This window comes from Vigna umbellata, chromosome 5, assembly GCF_029865625.1.
Source record: "Vigna umbellata cultivar VRB3 chromosome 5, Vumbellata_1.0, whole genome shotgun sequence".
Lineage (NCBI taxonomy): Eukaryota > Viridiplantae > Streptophyta > Magnoliopsida > Fabales > Fabaceae > Vigna > Vigna umbellata.
In genome coordinates this window covers 5,986,416-6,003,091 of record NC_142169.1, presented here as the reverse complement: position 1 = coordinate 6,003,091, position 16,676 = coordinate 5,986,416, and the positions used below count along the sequence as shown (strand labels likewise).

At 32.1% G+C, this 16,676-nt stretch overlaps 1 protein-coding gene across 1 annotated transcript; it reads right to left on the bottom strand.

The window, feature by feature from the left end:
- Window positions 1-9,311: 9,311 nt before the first annotated feature.
- LOC124845539 (Pentatricopeptide repeat (PPR) superfamily protein) lies at window positions 9,312-14,217 on the bottom strand. The gene is made up of 3 exons (XM_047322641.2): window positions 13,726-14,217; window positions 10,491-10,897; window positions 9,312-10,059 (listed from the first exon to the last, which is right to left on the bottom strand). Exons 1-3 carry the CDS (start codon window positions 14,176-14,178, stop codon window positions 9,345-9,347), a joined length of 1,575 nt encoding a protein of 524 aa, XP_047178597.1. The 5' UTR covers window positions 14,179-14,217; the 3' UTR covers window positions 9,312-9,344.
- Between the last annotated feature and the right edge of the window lie 2,459 nt (window positions 14,218-16,676).

Below are 16,676 nucleotides of genomic sequence, written 5' to 3'. Positions count from 1 at the left end.
CTTGAGAGACGACCTAGGGGTCACTTCCTAGTATTATACTGCATTCTTATTTGCACATCAAATTTATATGAGGTGCGATTCCCATCAATCTTTGAAGAAGAATTTGGAGAATACTATTATTATGTATGACCATATAAACAAAAAGATAAACATTTTAAGGATATCAATTTTCATTCAATTAAGGTGAGTTATGAATTGATTAAGGATGTTGAATTGATGAATGTATATTTATGTCTTTAATCATGAACTCTTAATTGGTTTTCGTACTTTAAAATCATATTTTAGATTTATCGAGCATGAGATACAAAAACATGTTAAAGATAACTTTTTAGTTGCATAAATATTTTTTGGATATTTTGAGGTGTGTTAGTTCAATAACAGCTAAGTTGAGCTTATGAGGGTGTGGAAAATAAATAGTTAAAATTTCATGACACTTTAAAGATAAATCTAAGAATAGAAAATAATCAAAATAATAAGTCAAGTCAAGAGTTGCATGAAGAAGGTAAGAAAAGCATGTAAAAGGAAAGAAATTTGGCTAAGTCAGGAAGAAGGAATGGGAAATAAAAATTGGACCTTTTTTGTTTTTTCTATTTTTTTAATGAAAATGGCTTTGAAAATTGATAAATATTTATGATAAAAGATAAATTGGGGAAAATATATCTTTAAATATTTTATTTGATATTTTTAGATAATTACGTTTCTTAACTATATTAGTAAATATCAAAAAATAATATTTGCAAAATAATGTTGAATCTAGCAAATATCTTCTTAAATCTTTTTAGATCTCCACAACAACAAATATATCTTGAAGATATTGGTTTATTTAGAAGATAAATAGAGAAAATTACATTATTAGAAAGAAGATTACAGGAACAGGAAAACCTAAAACAAAGCTCGGTCCAATTTTTATATAAAGAGACTTAAGAAACACATTAGGGGGGCTTAGGAACTCTTTAGGCGACCTAATTTCGTCCTCTCCACCATATTTCACATTCTCCACCATCTATTCTTCTAATTTTATGTTATATCTTTCATTTCATGGAATTCTAAGCCTCTAGAGTTGATTCTATTGTAATTTCTTAATTGGATTCTAAGGTTAGATGAATAAATTTGTTTGTTATTTTAATTCTTGTTGTGATTTATTTTTATCTATGAATTTTTCCTTTTAATAAAGTAAAAAGTAATGATTTTTACATTATAGATAATTAGCACGGTGTTAAATCTACATAACACATCAATCATATCAATCTAAGGATTTTTAATTTTAATTGAGAATTTACTTTGATTAAATTTAGAAACTTTCATGTGATTGAATGAGTTTTTGCCAATAATTGAGAATGTACTATGATTAAAGGTAAAAACTTTAACAAGAATTAATCAAGAATTTACTTTGATTAATTAGCTTTTTTATTTGATATAAGAGGTAAAATAATATATATGATTAGGCATAGTAATATTCAATTGAGAATGTACTTTGGTTAAATTTACTATGATCAATACAAAAAGTTCTTGCTTTTAATTGAGAATGTCATTTGGTTAATAGTGAGAACACCAACAAATTAATTGAGAATTTACATTGATTAATTTTAAAATCTAAAGCAATAATTAATTGAACAATAATATTTTAGATAAACAATGATGAATCATATTTTAAAAAAAACAGTGGAATCAAGATATTTTATTTATTATTATTTTTTATCTCTTTTTATTTTTTTAATTTTAGTTTTTATTTATTTACTTTTTTATCTAATCTTTTATTTATTTTGTTTATCTTTATCTTCTTTTATTACAATTCTTATTTTATTTGACAAACACTCTTTGTATAGTTTTTATAAGAACTAATTTGTTATAAATTAATTTTGTGTTTGTTGAGAGACAACTTAGGGTTAACTTAATGCTATATAGTTTGTTAACGATTAATTTGACAATATTGAAGTTGTCTTGGTTCAGTAGTGATAATTTGACTGCATCAACAACAACGTTATCACTAGTCTCTTAGCACTTCATGACACATACAAATGTGAAACTAACAAGTTAGGGATGTCACACATATGAGCCTCAAAACTAATGCCCCAAATTAGCTTATTTTAGGCATATTTTACTTGGTCTAAGACTTCATGATTCTAAGGTGTTCTTGGGTGAATTTTTAAGCCAAATCAAGGCTCAATTATGGCCTAAAGGAGAGTCTCTTACGTTTTTATAAATTTTACAAAATGCAAAAGAAGAAAATACACATACAATTTGTACGAGACTAAGAAGAAAAAAAGAAAATCCTAGTGTTCTCCTTTTCGAATGTAGAGTTTTCTTCCTTGCGGTTTTATTTTCTTCTATCCTCTTAGCCAAAGGCTTTGTACCTGGATGATTTCCCTAAAAGATCCTTATGTATATCATTCTTAGTTCATCATGATGATCAACATTACACAATATCAAGGTGTGCTTAATGCCACTGTCAATTTGGTGGTAGTTCCATTTTCTCTTATAAGGAAGGCATGTTAATTGTCGTTGTATTTTCAATGCAACAATTTTACTAGATGGGAAGACTTGACCACAAATTCTTGGAGAAATATTTTCCTCCTAAGAAAGTAAAGTTGACCCAAATTGTCACCAACACCTTTGATCAATAAGAAAATGTGGGAGAAGCTTGGGAAAGATTCCAAAATTTATCGAGAAATTTCCCAGTCATGGGTTGGAGGAGTATGATCAAAGGTACACCTTCTTTACTGGACTCACATTTGACACAAAGATTACTTTTAAAGCCTATAAGCAAGATCATCTATAGAGCACCTTATTAATCCACTAAGAATATAAAGAGTATTGCTCACAATCATAGTAGATCTCAAAGGATTAAGCTTGCACTAAAAAAGGGCATACTTGAGATGGGATCAAATGACGTCATTCTCTCATAGAATAAGCTCATTACACAAGATACCAAATTATAGAGCAAGACTATTTAGGGGCTTCCACAATAGTTACAACATATTCAAGCACACATGCATACACTTATATCAATACACTTTCTTAGTAGTTGAACACCGAGAGAGGGGGGGGGGTGAATTGGTCATTTACAAAAATGAATGCTTTCCAAATATTTTGCAAAGTTAGAATGATCTTTAAAACTTTCTTGTGATGTAAGTAAACGTGTATACAGTTTAAAGTAAAAGAGATAAGGAAAGAAGTACAAACACAAGGTTTTTATCCTAGTTCGGCCTCAATGCCTACATCCAGTCACCCTTCTAATCAACCTTAGATTGAAGGATATTTCACTATAATGATTTGAGAATTACACCAAAGGTTTTACAGTAAACACACTCTCACAATGTAAACACCTTTCCCACTCATAATCAAATATAGAAAAGAAAACGTCTACACACACAGAACCACACATTCTTTCTGTAGAAACCCTTTGTGAAATCCCTCTCAAATTCCTAGAGCTCCTCACTCTTCTTCCTGTCGCGCACGATCAGGGACACAACACAATCAACAAGTGCAGAAACCTTTTCTGATTACAGCAAACACACCTTAGCAGTGCGAATAAGATCAACCAGTCAAGCTCTTAAATTTTCTCTCAAGAATCCTTCAAATTTCTTCAAGATCTTCGCTTCTTGATTCTTGGACCGTATATGTAATCTGTAGATCTTTCTCAGATCAAAACTATCAAATATGAAAGTGTGTAAATGATCAAAAGTCTTTTTTAATTACAAGCAATGCGTCAATTTATAGTTTTCATCATATCAGATGCAAAATAATTGATTATGCTAGTAATGTAATGAGTTACATAAAACTAGGTGTAGTAGAATTACAACTAACACGACTCTGAATTGAATGCACAATTAATGTAATCGATTTACATTTAATGCTAGTCAAACATATTCAAAAATATGACCGTTATAGCAGCTATGACTAAGCTAAAAACAATTTTCAGAAGATAACAAACTTAATTGATTACATAAAATTTGTAATCGATTAAGCTTGACACATATTTTGAAAACTTTTTCTCTTCAAAAACTCATCACAACACATTTGAAAATGATATATGCAAAGTCACGAGTTTTAATCGATTTAAGAACTAATGTAATCGATTCAAACTTGTTGTTTTGCCATATTTCAAAACATAAGTTATCTGATGACCTTAATTGATTAGAACAATAATGTAATCCATTATGTCATGCAGATATGCTTTTGTGCTTGTGGTTTTCATCACACATAACATATAGTATGCATACAAAAATATAAACATATCATAAGCACTAGTATGCACAACCAACAACATGTTAACATATGCATTTTTTAGCAATAAGCATTTCCATATTCACATATGTATTTCATCACATAGAAACATATTTCTGTAGTGACATGAAAACATTTGTGTTGTTACAGTCAATGTGTTGTCATCATAAAAAACAAACACATCATGGAGTAGGTTCATCACTCATATTGCTCCCCCTATCAACATCAATCAAGGAAGATTTGGAGCAAATTCAAGAGGTAGTTAATATTGGTGTACATGGCTCTAAAAGAGGATTCTTTAATATGAAGGAACACTTGGGGTGTAGGTTTTAGGTCAACCACTCAACAAAGAATCCAAAATCCTTGCAATGAAGCCCAATTGTTAGGGTGCAATTGGGTACACACTACATTTAAAACCCTTAACACCCTATGGAAAACTCATTAAAAGGAACACACACATGTAACTAACTGTGGGATTTACCCACTCATAATATGTAGAAAGGAGGGCATTGACACCAATATCGCTATATGTGCGACTATGATCGCTACCGTAAGTGAGGATAAAGTCGGCGTTTGAATAGCCTCCTCATCCTCAAAACCCTTATACCTCAATATTGAATTGCAATAAGTAGTAGATGATTGCGACATACCTGATGGATAAACAAAATCAACTTTATCTCGGCTTGCTCCCTTTACTATCGGGTTGGTGGGGACCTTCACGTCTCCACTTTTATTTTATTGCCGAGAGTTGCAACAAGGAGAGATTATATTGGCATTTTTCAATCGTTAGATCTTCTTCATCCAATGGCCAGGATGTTTTGATCTTTCATCTGACCTACACGATCAAACAACACTTTTGTCAAGGTATTAATTAAGTCAATATTTGCCTTTTCATTTTTTCAAATCCTGGAAACTTGTCATTAGCGATTTCATGAGATATAATGATAAAGATGATTTGTTGTAAATAACTAGCTGCTATTTCGGTACAAGACTCTTATTACACTATAATGTACAATAGCGAGCCTAAGGCTAGTGTATTGTGTAGGATCAAGGTCATTTGACCTACAAGTAGACCTTCTACATATGAGTGAAGATCATGTTAGACCAAACTAGCCATGGTCATCTCGACCCATATAGGGTAATAATATGTCAATCTAAAGTCATGGTACAATATTTATTGTAGTATACGACATTTACTTCAGTATCTAAACAAAACCTAAAATGGAGATGGTAAGCCTAGCTAGATAAAGAGTAAGTATATAAAGGTAACTTACTATCAAATAAATTTTACTTTTAGCTTAATACAAATATATAAGTTACCTAGATCATATTAACTAACTTCAGTGTTAGAGTGTTTGTAAATACTTTCTTGAACCATATAAAAATATCTCAAACAATGAAGTATGAGCATAGAAATCTTGATAGCATGTAAGAATAAGACTCAATTGATATTTTATTTTAGAGAATAAACATATATGTAACATTAATTATTTATTTTCTTACGAATTATTTAATGCAAAATACATATTATGTTAGATCGAGATGGTCTTAGTATATACATTCTATTAGCTACTAATGTAGTCTATTACTATTATTACTATTTGTTAATAAACATAGTTAAGTTTTAAAGAATCGACGTTTCTAGTGAGAAACTAATAGGCATTATTAAAGTTGCATTATACTAACTTTAACAAAATGTACAAAATTGGTTGAAACATAGGCATTAAAGTTGCATTACATTAAATTTAACAAAATGCACAAAATTGGTTGAAAAATATACCAGCTCATACATAATAGAGTGTCTACCATATATGTGTTCCTGAGATGATACAATGCATATGAAAAAGGTAATGCACATGTCTATCTCACAGGTAGAGAACTCAACCTACAAATGCATATAAAATTTGTTTTATTTCTATATATTAATATCATGTTTTAGATGGTCTAAACAAGAAATTTATTTCCAAAATCATTTTTTTACGTAAAGTTTGTAAACTCTATTTAGTGTATTTATATAGCTAACAGACTATTTCATATTAATAATAAAAAGCATAACAAGTTTCTTGCATATTAAAAAAATTGGCTAATTATTTTTGTTTATCAATGGTAAAAGTATTAATACATGTTGAAATGAAAGTTCAACAATTAAAGTTATAAAGATCAAAATTGTCGAATTCTTTTATATATGAATCGAAGTCAAATTATTAAAGTTATTCGCCATCTTAGACTGTAAAACTAAAATCAGACTTAAGCATGGAATCAAACATGATAGACAGGAACAAAGAATTGCATTCGCCAATTGTCCTTTTAAAAGCATCGAAACTTCAGCAACTTGGTGCGGTGTGCTCAGTGAAAGACATTTCTAGAAAACTCTACTTGCATTGGTGGTACAAAATAGGATCAATAGTGAGGCTTTTAGAGGACTTGAGACCAATAAACATACAATAGTGCTTATTTTCTTTTCCTATATATACTATTTAAAGATTATTATTTGTTTACTTATTTATTATGTTTGTATTAAAGCTACAATTGTCATAAAAAGATAAAGTATTATTCTAATATAATGAGATGTCATGTTAGAATTAATAAAATTTAGAATATATCATATACAAGTTACAAAATGAATTATGATTTAATTTGTATGAAAAATAGTATGTACTCTATTATATTGTTTTCTCTTCAAGAAAACAAATATGCTCTTTACATTTCAAAAATCGTATATTTAGTGTTGATATTATTACCCACATTATTTCTAATAACAAATTCAAATATGTTTTCATATTTTATTTTCATCATACATGAAAATTTGAATTCATTAAGAATTAATATATAGTTTGAATTCATTAAGAATTAACGTATGATTGTGTTATATTTTTTTGATATGTGATTGGACACAATTATCATCTGTTAGAAAACTTCCTCAAATTCTTCATGCACCTGTATAAGTTTCTTCTTAGTCTTCGTATATAAAGAAGTTTTCCATTTTAATTTTTCTAAATCACACAGTTCAGGACTTTCGAATTGTCCAATTTGAAAATTTTTTTTAAGAGAAAAAATGGTTTTTGAATGTATAATTCAGAAACTACTTTTGGCTTCCAAATTTACAATTCGGAAAACTTTCAAATTACATAGAATTATTTTGAATTTTTGAAATAGGACAAAATAAGAAGTTTGTTTATATGAAGATGCACGAAGAAATGTATTAGCAATAGAATGTGAGATAAACATATCTTGTTTATCGTGTCTAAGCATAATTTTGAAGGAAAACATTAACCTTTTGGATAAGGAATTTTAAAAATTTTAAGAAATTGAAATACAATTTAAATTATTTGAATTATCTTTTGATTTTTTAAATAGTTTGTTTGGACGAAGTAATTGAAATATATTAGATTTCAATTTCTTTTTTTAGATAATATAATTTAATTATTGTTTTAAGTGCATCAATTCTATTTTAAAAATATTTTGATAATTTAATTTTATCATTTGATCTAGAATAACTTTTTTCGACCTTCGATTAAGACGGATTTACCCTAATCTTTAACACGATGAACTCATATCAATATAGGCTAATTTGTCTGAACCTTCGACTCAGGATAACTCGTTTCAACCTTTATCTTAGGTCGACTTGTCCGGACTTTCGACCTATGCCAATTTTTCTCAATCTTTGACCTTGATTGACTCATCTAAATATTCGGCCTAAGCCTACACAAATCTCGACTTTCGCCTCATAGACTTTTTTCAACCATCGATCCTTGCCGAATCATCTTGATCTTTCACCAACCAACTTATCTTGATCTTTGACCACAACTAACTTAGCTTGTCATTCATTCCAGACTGAATGATTTTAACCTTTGACCTGGGTTAAATCAGCTCGACTAAATTGACTTGACCTTCAACATCTACCAAATTAACTTGATTCGATTTTTGACATACTGACTCATCTCGACCTTTCGTCCAAACTGACTTAACATAACCTTAAGCTCAGGTCCACTTGGCATGACTTTTAGTTCAAAGTGATTTCACTAAACTTTTAGTTCGAACTAACTTAACTGAGCTTTTAATATGAATTAACTTAATCGACCCTTCATTTGATTCAACCTTGATGCATAAAAAATAGAATTTCAAATTTCTTATTTCTTTAAGGTATTCAAATTTTTTTTATTCATTTAAAATATCTTTTAACATTTCTTAAATATCAAATTCTTTCTAATTACTTTATTTAAAAAAGTTATTTTAATATAATTTTTTTTTAATTTTTCAAGTGAACTATTTTTCTAAATTACCTCGTTCAAACACAACATAAAACATTCACAAATTTATTCAAACAAATTATTTTAGTATAAAAAATTTTAAAATTTTTCACACGAATGAATTATCTTTCTAAATTATCTCATCCAAACACAACCTAAAATATTCACAAATTGATTCTACTTTTGGAAGTATAGCTTCTTGTGATTGTTGAGTTTATGGTAAGTGAAAGATAAATAAATGATAATAACTCAATTAACAAAAAAGAACACTTGATGGAGAATAGAAAATAATACAAAATTTTCAATATGTTAAAAATAACTTTTACATAACATAAACATTACATTTTAAAAAATCTAATGCCAAAATATTTTTATAGATTAATTCATGTACAAACTAATTTAGACCTGTAAAAAAAGTTTGTTCTCATTTTTTGTGTTTTCCTAAAAATGCCTTTGAAAGTTTATTCCTCGTATAAACAATGAGAACCACTAATGATATTATTTTTCCAAATATACCCTATCATTGGCTTTAAGCTTACTGAAAATATTAATACATAAAAGACTCGTTTAAATTTTAATGAATTTCAGTTACCACTTTTATAAAATAGTCTTGAATACATAACTTACACTCAGACATACATACACACACATTAATTATATATATATATATATATATATATATATATATATATATATATATATATATATATATATATATAAATGTTTTACTAATATATTTCTATCTAAAAGATGAAAAGTTTGAAAACAACCCGCTTGAAAGTAGAAGGCATATAGCAAGCATGAAATTAAAATGATCATTGGCTGCCAAAAAAGTTGGAGCAAAAATATCAGTATATTTCTTTTAAATCAGAAGTCAGGCTTATCCCTTTTCAGTGAAGGTCTAGTCACTGTTGGAAGGAGTTCTCTAATTTCCTTAGCATGACTATCCATACCATTAAAAGAATAAGCTTTAATCATAGTTCTATAAGTAATGATATCGGGTTTACAACCACTCTGTTTCATCATCTCAGGCACCGCTTTCATCTCAGCCAGACACCGTAACCTCCCATACGCATCCACCAAGCAATTAAAGAATACAGTGTCCAGTAATACATCTGAATTCTCAACAAAACGCAGGACACCACCAATTTTTTCAGGCTTACCTGCATGTGCATAAGCCCTCACAAGTGAGCATAGTGTAACACAACTAGGTTTTATTCTCTCTGAACGCATTAGTCTAAACAAGTACTCCATCTGTTTTAGATCCCCAGCCTTCCCAAAAGCATCAATCATAATATTGAAGGTCACAATTGTCCAAGAGTAATGGTATCTTTGCATGTATTCCATCACAGCACTCATTTTCTTGTATTCCTCAGCCTTGCCATAGGAATCCAACAGAATGTTGAAGGTCTGAACATTAGGTTGGATTCCAGCAGTTTGGAACTTCTCATAACACTTCTCCATTGTTTCAATTTGTCCAATGTTGCCAAATGCCCTTAGTGTTGAATTCATGGTCCATGCATCGGGTTGGCAATCCCGGTCAGCAAGCATTTCCACAAGTATAGATTCCATTTCTGAAAACCTTTCAGGAGAAAGATAATTATATTGCAAATATGCAAATAACTAAATCATGCTGCAGCTGGTTGCTGAAAGAATAAATACAAGCTTAACAACTAACGATAAATGGAACAACTTGTATAACTCAATTTTACTTGGAATGGAAGAGGAAGGGGGGATCCAGGAATGAATGATGGTGCATCAGTGCCCAACATAAAATATACAGTGAGAGAGCTCAGTTATGGCAATCATAGAGGCTAAGTATGCCAATAATCTGACTACTTTTTTATCTCAAAAGATTGAATATCCGCACTCTCAAATGCTTTTATTGTACCTATATTCTAGAGTATGACGTAAAAGTAGGGTAGTTATTTAATACATTTTCCAATTTCTGTTAGCAACCAGATTGTGGATGTATTACTTTCAGAAGGTATAGAGAGACAGGAAAAAGCTTACTTTCTTGCCTTCCCAAAAGCATCAATAAGAGTATTGTAGGTAACCGTGTTGGGTTTGATTCCATGATTGGCCATGTCAGATAAAAGACTCTGAACTTTGTCAAAGGCAAAAACCTGTAAGCAAGATTTTATGAGGATAGAATAAGTCTGTACATCTGGCTGACAACCAGATGTATTCTTCATTTCCTCAAGAAGAATGAAAGCTTTGTCCAAGAGACCACTCCTACTGTAGGCAGACAACAATGCAGTGTATGATTCACAGTCCAAAAGACAACCCTCATCAACCATGGCTAGAAAGAGCTTATGAGCTTTCTCAGGTTGCCTACATTTTCCAAGCATGACTATTAACTTGATGTATATACCAGTGTTAGGTTTGTACCAGATCTGTTCACGCAGTAGTTCAAAAACCTGAAACCATGAGAGTATGCTTTAATATTATTACGAAGTCTTCCTATAGAAAGATAGTTCCACCAGAGCGTTTATGATAGACTAAGTGCCAAAACATTTCAACCATAGTTTTAAAATCCACATTCTTAAATATGAAAAGATACAAATTAACTTTTCACAGTATATGAAATCCTTGAACAGCAATTCAGTAAGATTTCCTCCATCAATTTAACTCTTCCTTATGCTGCCACATTTTTAACTTATCTTCCTGATCCTAATGCAAATATGCTCCCCTGTATCTTTACTTTCTTCAAGAAATATGTTTAACTCCCTTTACATCTAGCCAATGTACTACTTGACCAAAAAAGCTGACTAGTACTCAATTAAAACAAAAATTAATATGGCCAAAGCTTTCTGTATGGTATTTTTATGTACAGAGATCTTAAACAAAAGATAAACACTCCATGTGTTTGTAGGTATTTTTTCCAGACCCAGTATTTTTACAGGAATTTGATAGGTAATCCAGTGCTGCATTAGATGGATGGCCAATTCTAATTTAGCAGAAAAACAAGGGAAGGAGACAGAAATGTTGGGTATGAGAAGGAAAAGTCTGTTAGAGTTCGGTCTAACAGAATTCACAGGAGGTAGTAGAAGATCGGCAAAAGGAGCGAGGTAACCATGGGGAATGGGGAAATTATGTGAGGAGCTAGATGAACAATTAAATCTATAATGGAAGGATTAGTCCTTGGGAGAAGAGCACATTGAATTTGTGACTGAAACACATCAAGGTTTAGTCCTATGGGACGAGTACCACTCTTTTCCTTTCTCCTTATTTTCCATGTTCATCTACTATTTTTTGTTCTTTTAATTGCTGTATTTAGAGCATACCTGTTAGGTTCCTGGGTTTGGAACCTAACAAGAAAACACTCAAAAGACAGAAACAGAAATGAAAGAATGAGTTTTGCTATTATTCACCGTAAACGAATCTCTTTACAAGGACTGAGTTTGGGAGCCTAACCTCCCTCCTCAGGATGACAAACCCTGTTAGACTACAATCAAAACAATCGACAACCCCCCCCCCCCCCCCCCCCCCCCACAATTGATTATTTGCTATTTATACAACCAATAACCCCACTGTTCCTAACTGTTAAGGCAGTTAGGCATTTAATGTTTTATTCCTTCACTCGTGAACTCTCCATCCCTAACAATACCTATATACTTTTTCCTACATTTACGTTGTTAGGCAAACAGATATCTTGTTTCATCCATCAAAGTTACACTTTCTTATGAATCAGTCTCACTTGTTTTCCTCTTCACATCCATTTATTGAACTACTTACTTAAAAGTTAACCAAAATTTAATTGTAGTTAAACCAAAGATTGTCATAATCAAAATTTCTCATCCTTTTCTATTTTATTCTAACTTTTCCTTTTCCATGTTTTTATGGAAAAGTTGACTATTTACAATCTCAAACAACAGAGCAAACACCAAATTCCAAGCTCATTACCACAGCCACAAAAATTATCCATTTAGTTTGAATTTAAATAGAAACCTAGTCAACTCCAAAACTTACAAGCATGGAGTCCTGCGGTAACAAAGAAAAACCCGAGACTAACGATTCATAGTAAGAATACTTGCCTAAACCCTATTTGCATTCTGTAGCCCAAACTGCTGTAGGATCAATATCCACATGATATAAATTCAACTTCCATCCCTCACAAATCATTCAGAGTCTCATACATATCAGTTTCCTTCCCTGTTTTCAACTTAAAATTCGAACAACGCTATGTTAAGTTAAGCCTCAACTCTCATTTCATTTCTAGCAAAGATAACCACATAGTGTAAAATATAAAAAAATGGGTCTGTGTTCTCTTCCCTAAGTCGTCACACAATCCTACACTAAGTCTTCGTTAATTTACTGTTTTCGAAAACAAGTTCTCTATTTTCTAAAATTTAGTTTGTTCTATAAGCACATTAGAAAGTGTTTGCTTCTAAATACATTTCTGTTTTCTAGAAGTTTGTCAACACTTGAACAGAGCACAAGTAATGGAAAGCATAGAATATTGGAGAAAGGGTTGAGGAGGGAAGCTGGGAGTAGGGAGAACATGATGGATGAAGCTAGTCAAGAGGGGCACATTGAATATGTTATTATCAAAATGCAATATATCACCTACACATTATCATTCAAATATAAATTAATTCTTACACGCAGAGACTAAATTGCACTTTAAGTTTAAAGATAACATTAAAAAAGGGATAAGTGACCCATTTATGTGAGGCACTATCAATTTAGTCTTTTGAATAAAAAATCTAATTTATTCCTTAAATATATAAAAAAAGTTCACATTGATCTCTCATATCTTAATAACAAAATAGCCCCTTATTTACTATCAAATTGATCCTTAAAAATATATTTTCATGTCATAGAAAAGTTAACAATAGGACTTACTCAGAGGACTCTTTTTATATATTAAGAGATTTAAAATAAATGTTTAAGGATTCTTTTTACAGGGATTAAAAATATGTGAAGTTCTTTGAAGGATTAAATTGCCATATTCTCACACCATCTAAATTTTTCTTTTGTCCTTAAAAATATATTTGAAACAGGTGGAGTGTTAAAGAGAAGAGTTATTTTAAATATTGGTTTAGTTTATAAAACTTGAGGACTAACATGAAACAGCAAAAGGACCAAATAGATCATTCTGCCATCCCAATTTAAAAGAATAATTTGAGAATTCACCCAAATTCAACTTCAATGTCATTGACAGTCCAAGCTAATAGAGAGTGACGACATAGAACAACCCAGCAAAACCCACATAGAACAAGAGAAGAAAAGAAAGTTGATAAACCTTGAGAGCGGATTCCCAGCGCAGAGCCGCGACTCTTTCGTGGAGTGCTTCGAGGACAGTTCTGGGAAGAAGCTTCTTGGAGTTGATGGGACCCTTCTTTTTTCTACCGCTCTTATCAATCACGGCCTTTGTGGCCTCTCTCCACAGAATCACCGATACCGCTTTCTGCGACGCTACCTTTCTGTCCCTCAATTCCTTCCGCTCTTTCGCTTCCCGCCTCTTTAGCTCATCCAACTCCCTCGCTATTCGCCGAGTCCGCTCGTCCACCACCGTCAGCGCCGTAGAGGAAGGAGACGAAGAGGGTTCCGAGTCGGTTCGGGGCGACACCTGGACCCGTGTTGAGGCGGTTCGACGGGTGGAGATTAGTGGAGGGAAAAGCGGGACGCCGGGTGTGGTGGTGGAGAGTGATGCTGCTGCTGCTGCTGCCATTGGGTTTTGGTTGGTCTCAAGCATCCATACAGACCAGAAATATCTGTTTGTCGAAATTTTGTTTTTGTTGAAATTTGGTTTATATATATATATATATATATATATATATATATATATATATATATATATATATATATATATATGCTAGTGAATGCAACAACTATTTACTTTTGAGATCAAATAAAAATTATCAATAATTAAATAAAAAATATTTATAAAAACTTAAAAAGTAAAATAATAAAATAAAATATATTAATAAAATATAAAATTAGTAAAAGACAATGCATATTAAAATAATGGTTACAAAACTATTATAATGGTAAATTAAAAATAATATACATAAAAGTTCAAAAAAATAAAATATGTTAATAAAAAATTAAATTGTTCAAAAATAATATATGGTTAAAAACTGAATTCCATTCTGCATGCTTCGAAGAATTTTAATCTTATATATTTTTTATATTATTGTGCTCTTAATTTGTATTTTTTTCTTTTATAATATTATATGCAAATTTTTATACCTAATCGTATCAATTATATTTAAGTTTAGTGGTGAGTATTTTTGATATTTTTGTGGTTTGTCTTACAATTTTAAATTTTTAAACAAATTTTAATCCATTTTTAAGTTCATTTTCATGTGCATATTTGGAATGAAGTTCATCAAAGACTGATTGTGTAAAAGCAAGTAGACAAAATAGGAGAAGATTCGATAAGATGAAGCTCTAAAAAGATGTTAGGTTAATTCTTAAAGTTAATATTGAAGAAGTTGTTTTGGGTACCTCTAGTCACTTCAAACATCTACACAATTTTTTTGGATGTCGTTCGAAAGCTAACTCAAGTCTTCGTCTCCAGTCCACCGTCCAGAAGGATACTTGTCAAAGGTTCTCCGATACTAAAGTCAGTAAATTGTTTGTACGACAGTTTAGTGTAATGGTAATAAATGTACAGTAAATGCGATCACCTACCTCTTACCTTTGACCTGTATTTATAGTTGTTGGCATGGGCTTAAGATTGGTGAAACCTTAATCACGAACCAATTTAAGCCAATTACCTCTAATTACCATTTATCTTAATCCTTGTAGAAAAACCTGTTTGTCGACTAAGGCCAGACATCTCTACTACTAGTCGTTCGGTCTTGCCTACTGTTTCTGCTACGTTCAATCGCTACTTAACTGTTTCCTGATCTTCAAGGTTGTCCGGCTTGCTTTGGTGTGGTGTAAATATATGGTCGTCTGGTCCAAATAGTACACAGGCCCCCCAAGCCCTAGGCAATGTAGTTGGCGTAGGGTTTACGATGTGGGAGGTTTCGGTATGCGAGATGTTTAAGGGAGGCTCAATCGGTATGTTTTTTCTTTTTTGAAATGTGGCTTTGACAGGAAGATACGTATCGCGAGTTCGTGCAATGTCCTCCTTGGGTAACGTCGCCCTACCTAGATCGTTGATCGTGGGGAATTTTATGGGGAATTTTAACAATGATGATGTCGTGACAGTTTCCAAATTTTTTCTTTAAATAGGAGGATGGTGAGCCATCATTTTCACCATTCTCTCTACATTTTTCTTTATACCGTCCGGTCAAGAAGCATTCTTTTTCCAAGGTAATTAATAATGGCTACTGTGCATGTCAGTTCGTCGTCGGAGTCAGCGGGCAGAGAGGATCGGTCTTCGTCTCGTCGTCTTATCTCGAGAGATCCGAATGGGAAGGGGGTTCGGAGCCTCGGTCTCCCGTTTACAGTGGGGAGAGGGTTATCAATGGGGTAACTCTTGAGCTTCACTAGGGTAGGGTCGATATTGATGATGAGGCGAAAGAACTTGAAGGTGGTTGGCCGACCGTCCGAGGGTACGGGTGGGCGTCGCATGAGCATGGTCTCTACGTATCTAACTATGATAATAAAGAAGATTTATAGTGGTGGGTCGATCGGTCGTTCCTGGTTCGAGATGAGGTAGACGACAACTTGATACAACTAGGTGTTAGCCATCCGAACGAACAGGTTTTTCATTGGAAGAGATCAGCGTAGAGGATTTTTTCTTTGTGTATACCTATCTATTTATCCAGATATTCGTTCGGGTGCCTTTTACGACCTTCCAATTAGCCGTCCTCCGCGAGCTCAACGTCGCCCCTTCACCCGAACGACTGGGCCTTCACACAGGCCTTTGTGGTCGTTTGTTCCGTCCTAGGGATTACCCCTACTGTCCTCGTTTTTCTCCATTATTTCAATGTTCGCCCACTTGCTAAGCGAGGATGGGTACCTTGACGTCTGTTGATGGATTGACAAGTATACAAAATCACACAAGTAATATAAAATGGTAAGACCAAGTATCGTATCCCACAGGACTCTCGACACTAAACAATTGTGTGATAACTCGTTTAATTAAGACGTAAAAGAAACAAGATCATTGGTTTAAGATGCAAAAACAAAAAATTAAATATGAATGCAATTGATCAATAGCAGAGAACACAACGATGAACGGAGGTTGTTTATAAAATGAGATGATTATGTTGTTAGAGTTTGATTTCACCAAGT

Bases quoted from the DNA above. Each gene is read 5' to 3' on its own strand.
- LOC124845539 (XM_047322641.2), bottom strand. From the start codon at position 14,178: ATGCTTGAGACCAACCAAAACCCAATGGCAGCAGCAGCAGCAGCATCA. The intron at 10,898-13,725 runs GTTTATCAACTT...TCATGGTTTCAG, and splicing joins GCTGGGAATCCGCTCTCAAG to GTTTTTGAACTACTGCGTGA. The intron at 10,060-10,490 runs GTAAGCTTTTTC...TTCTCCTGAAAG, and splicing joins GCTTTTGGGAAGGCAAGAAA to GTTTTCAGAAATGGAATCTA.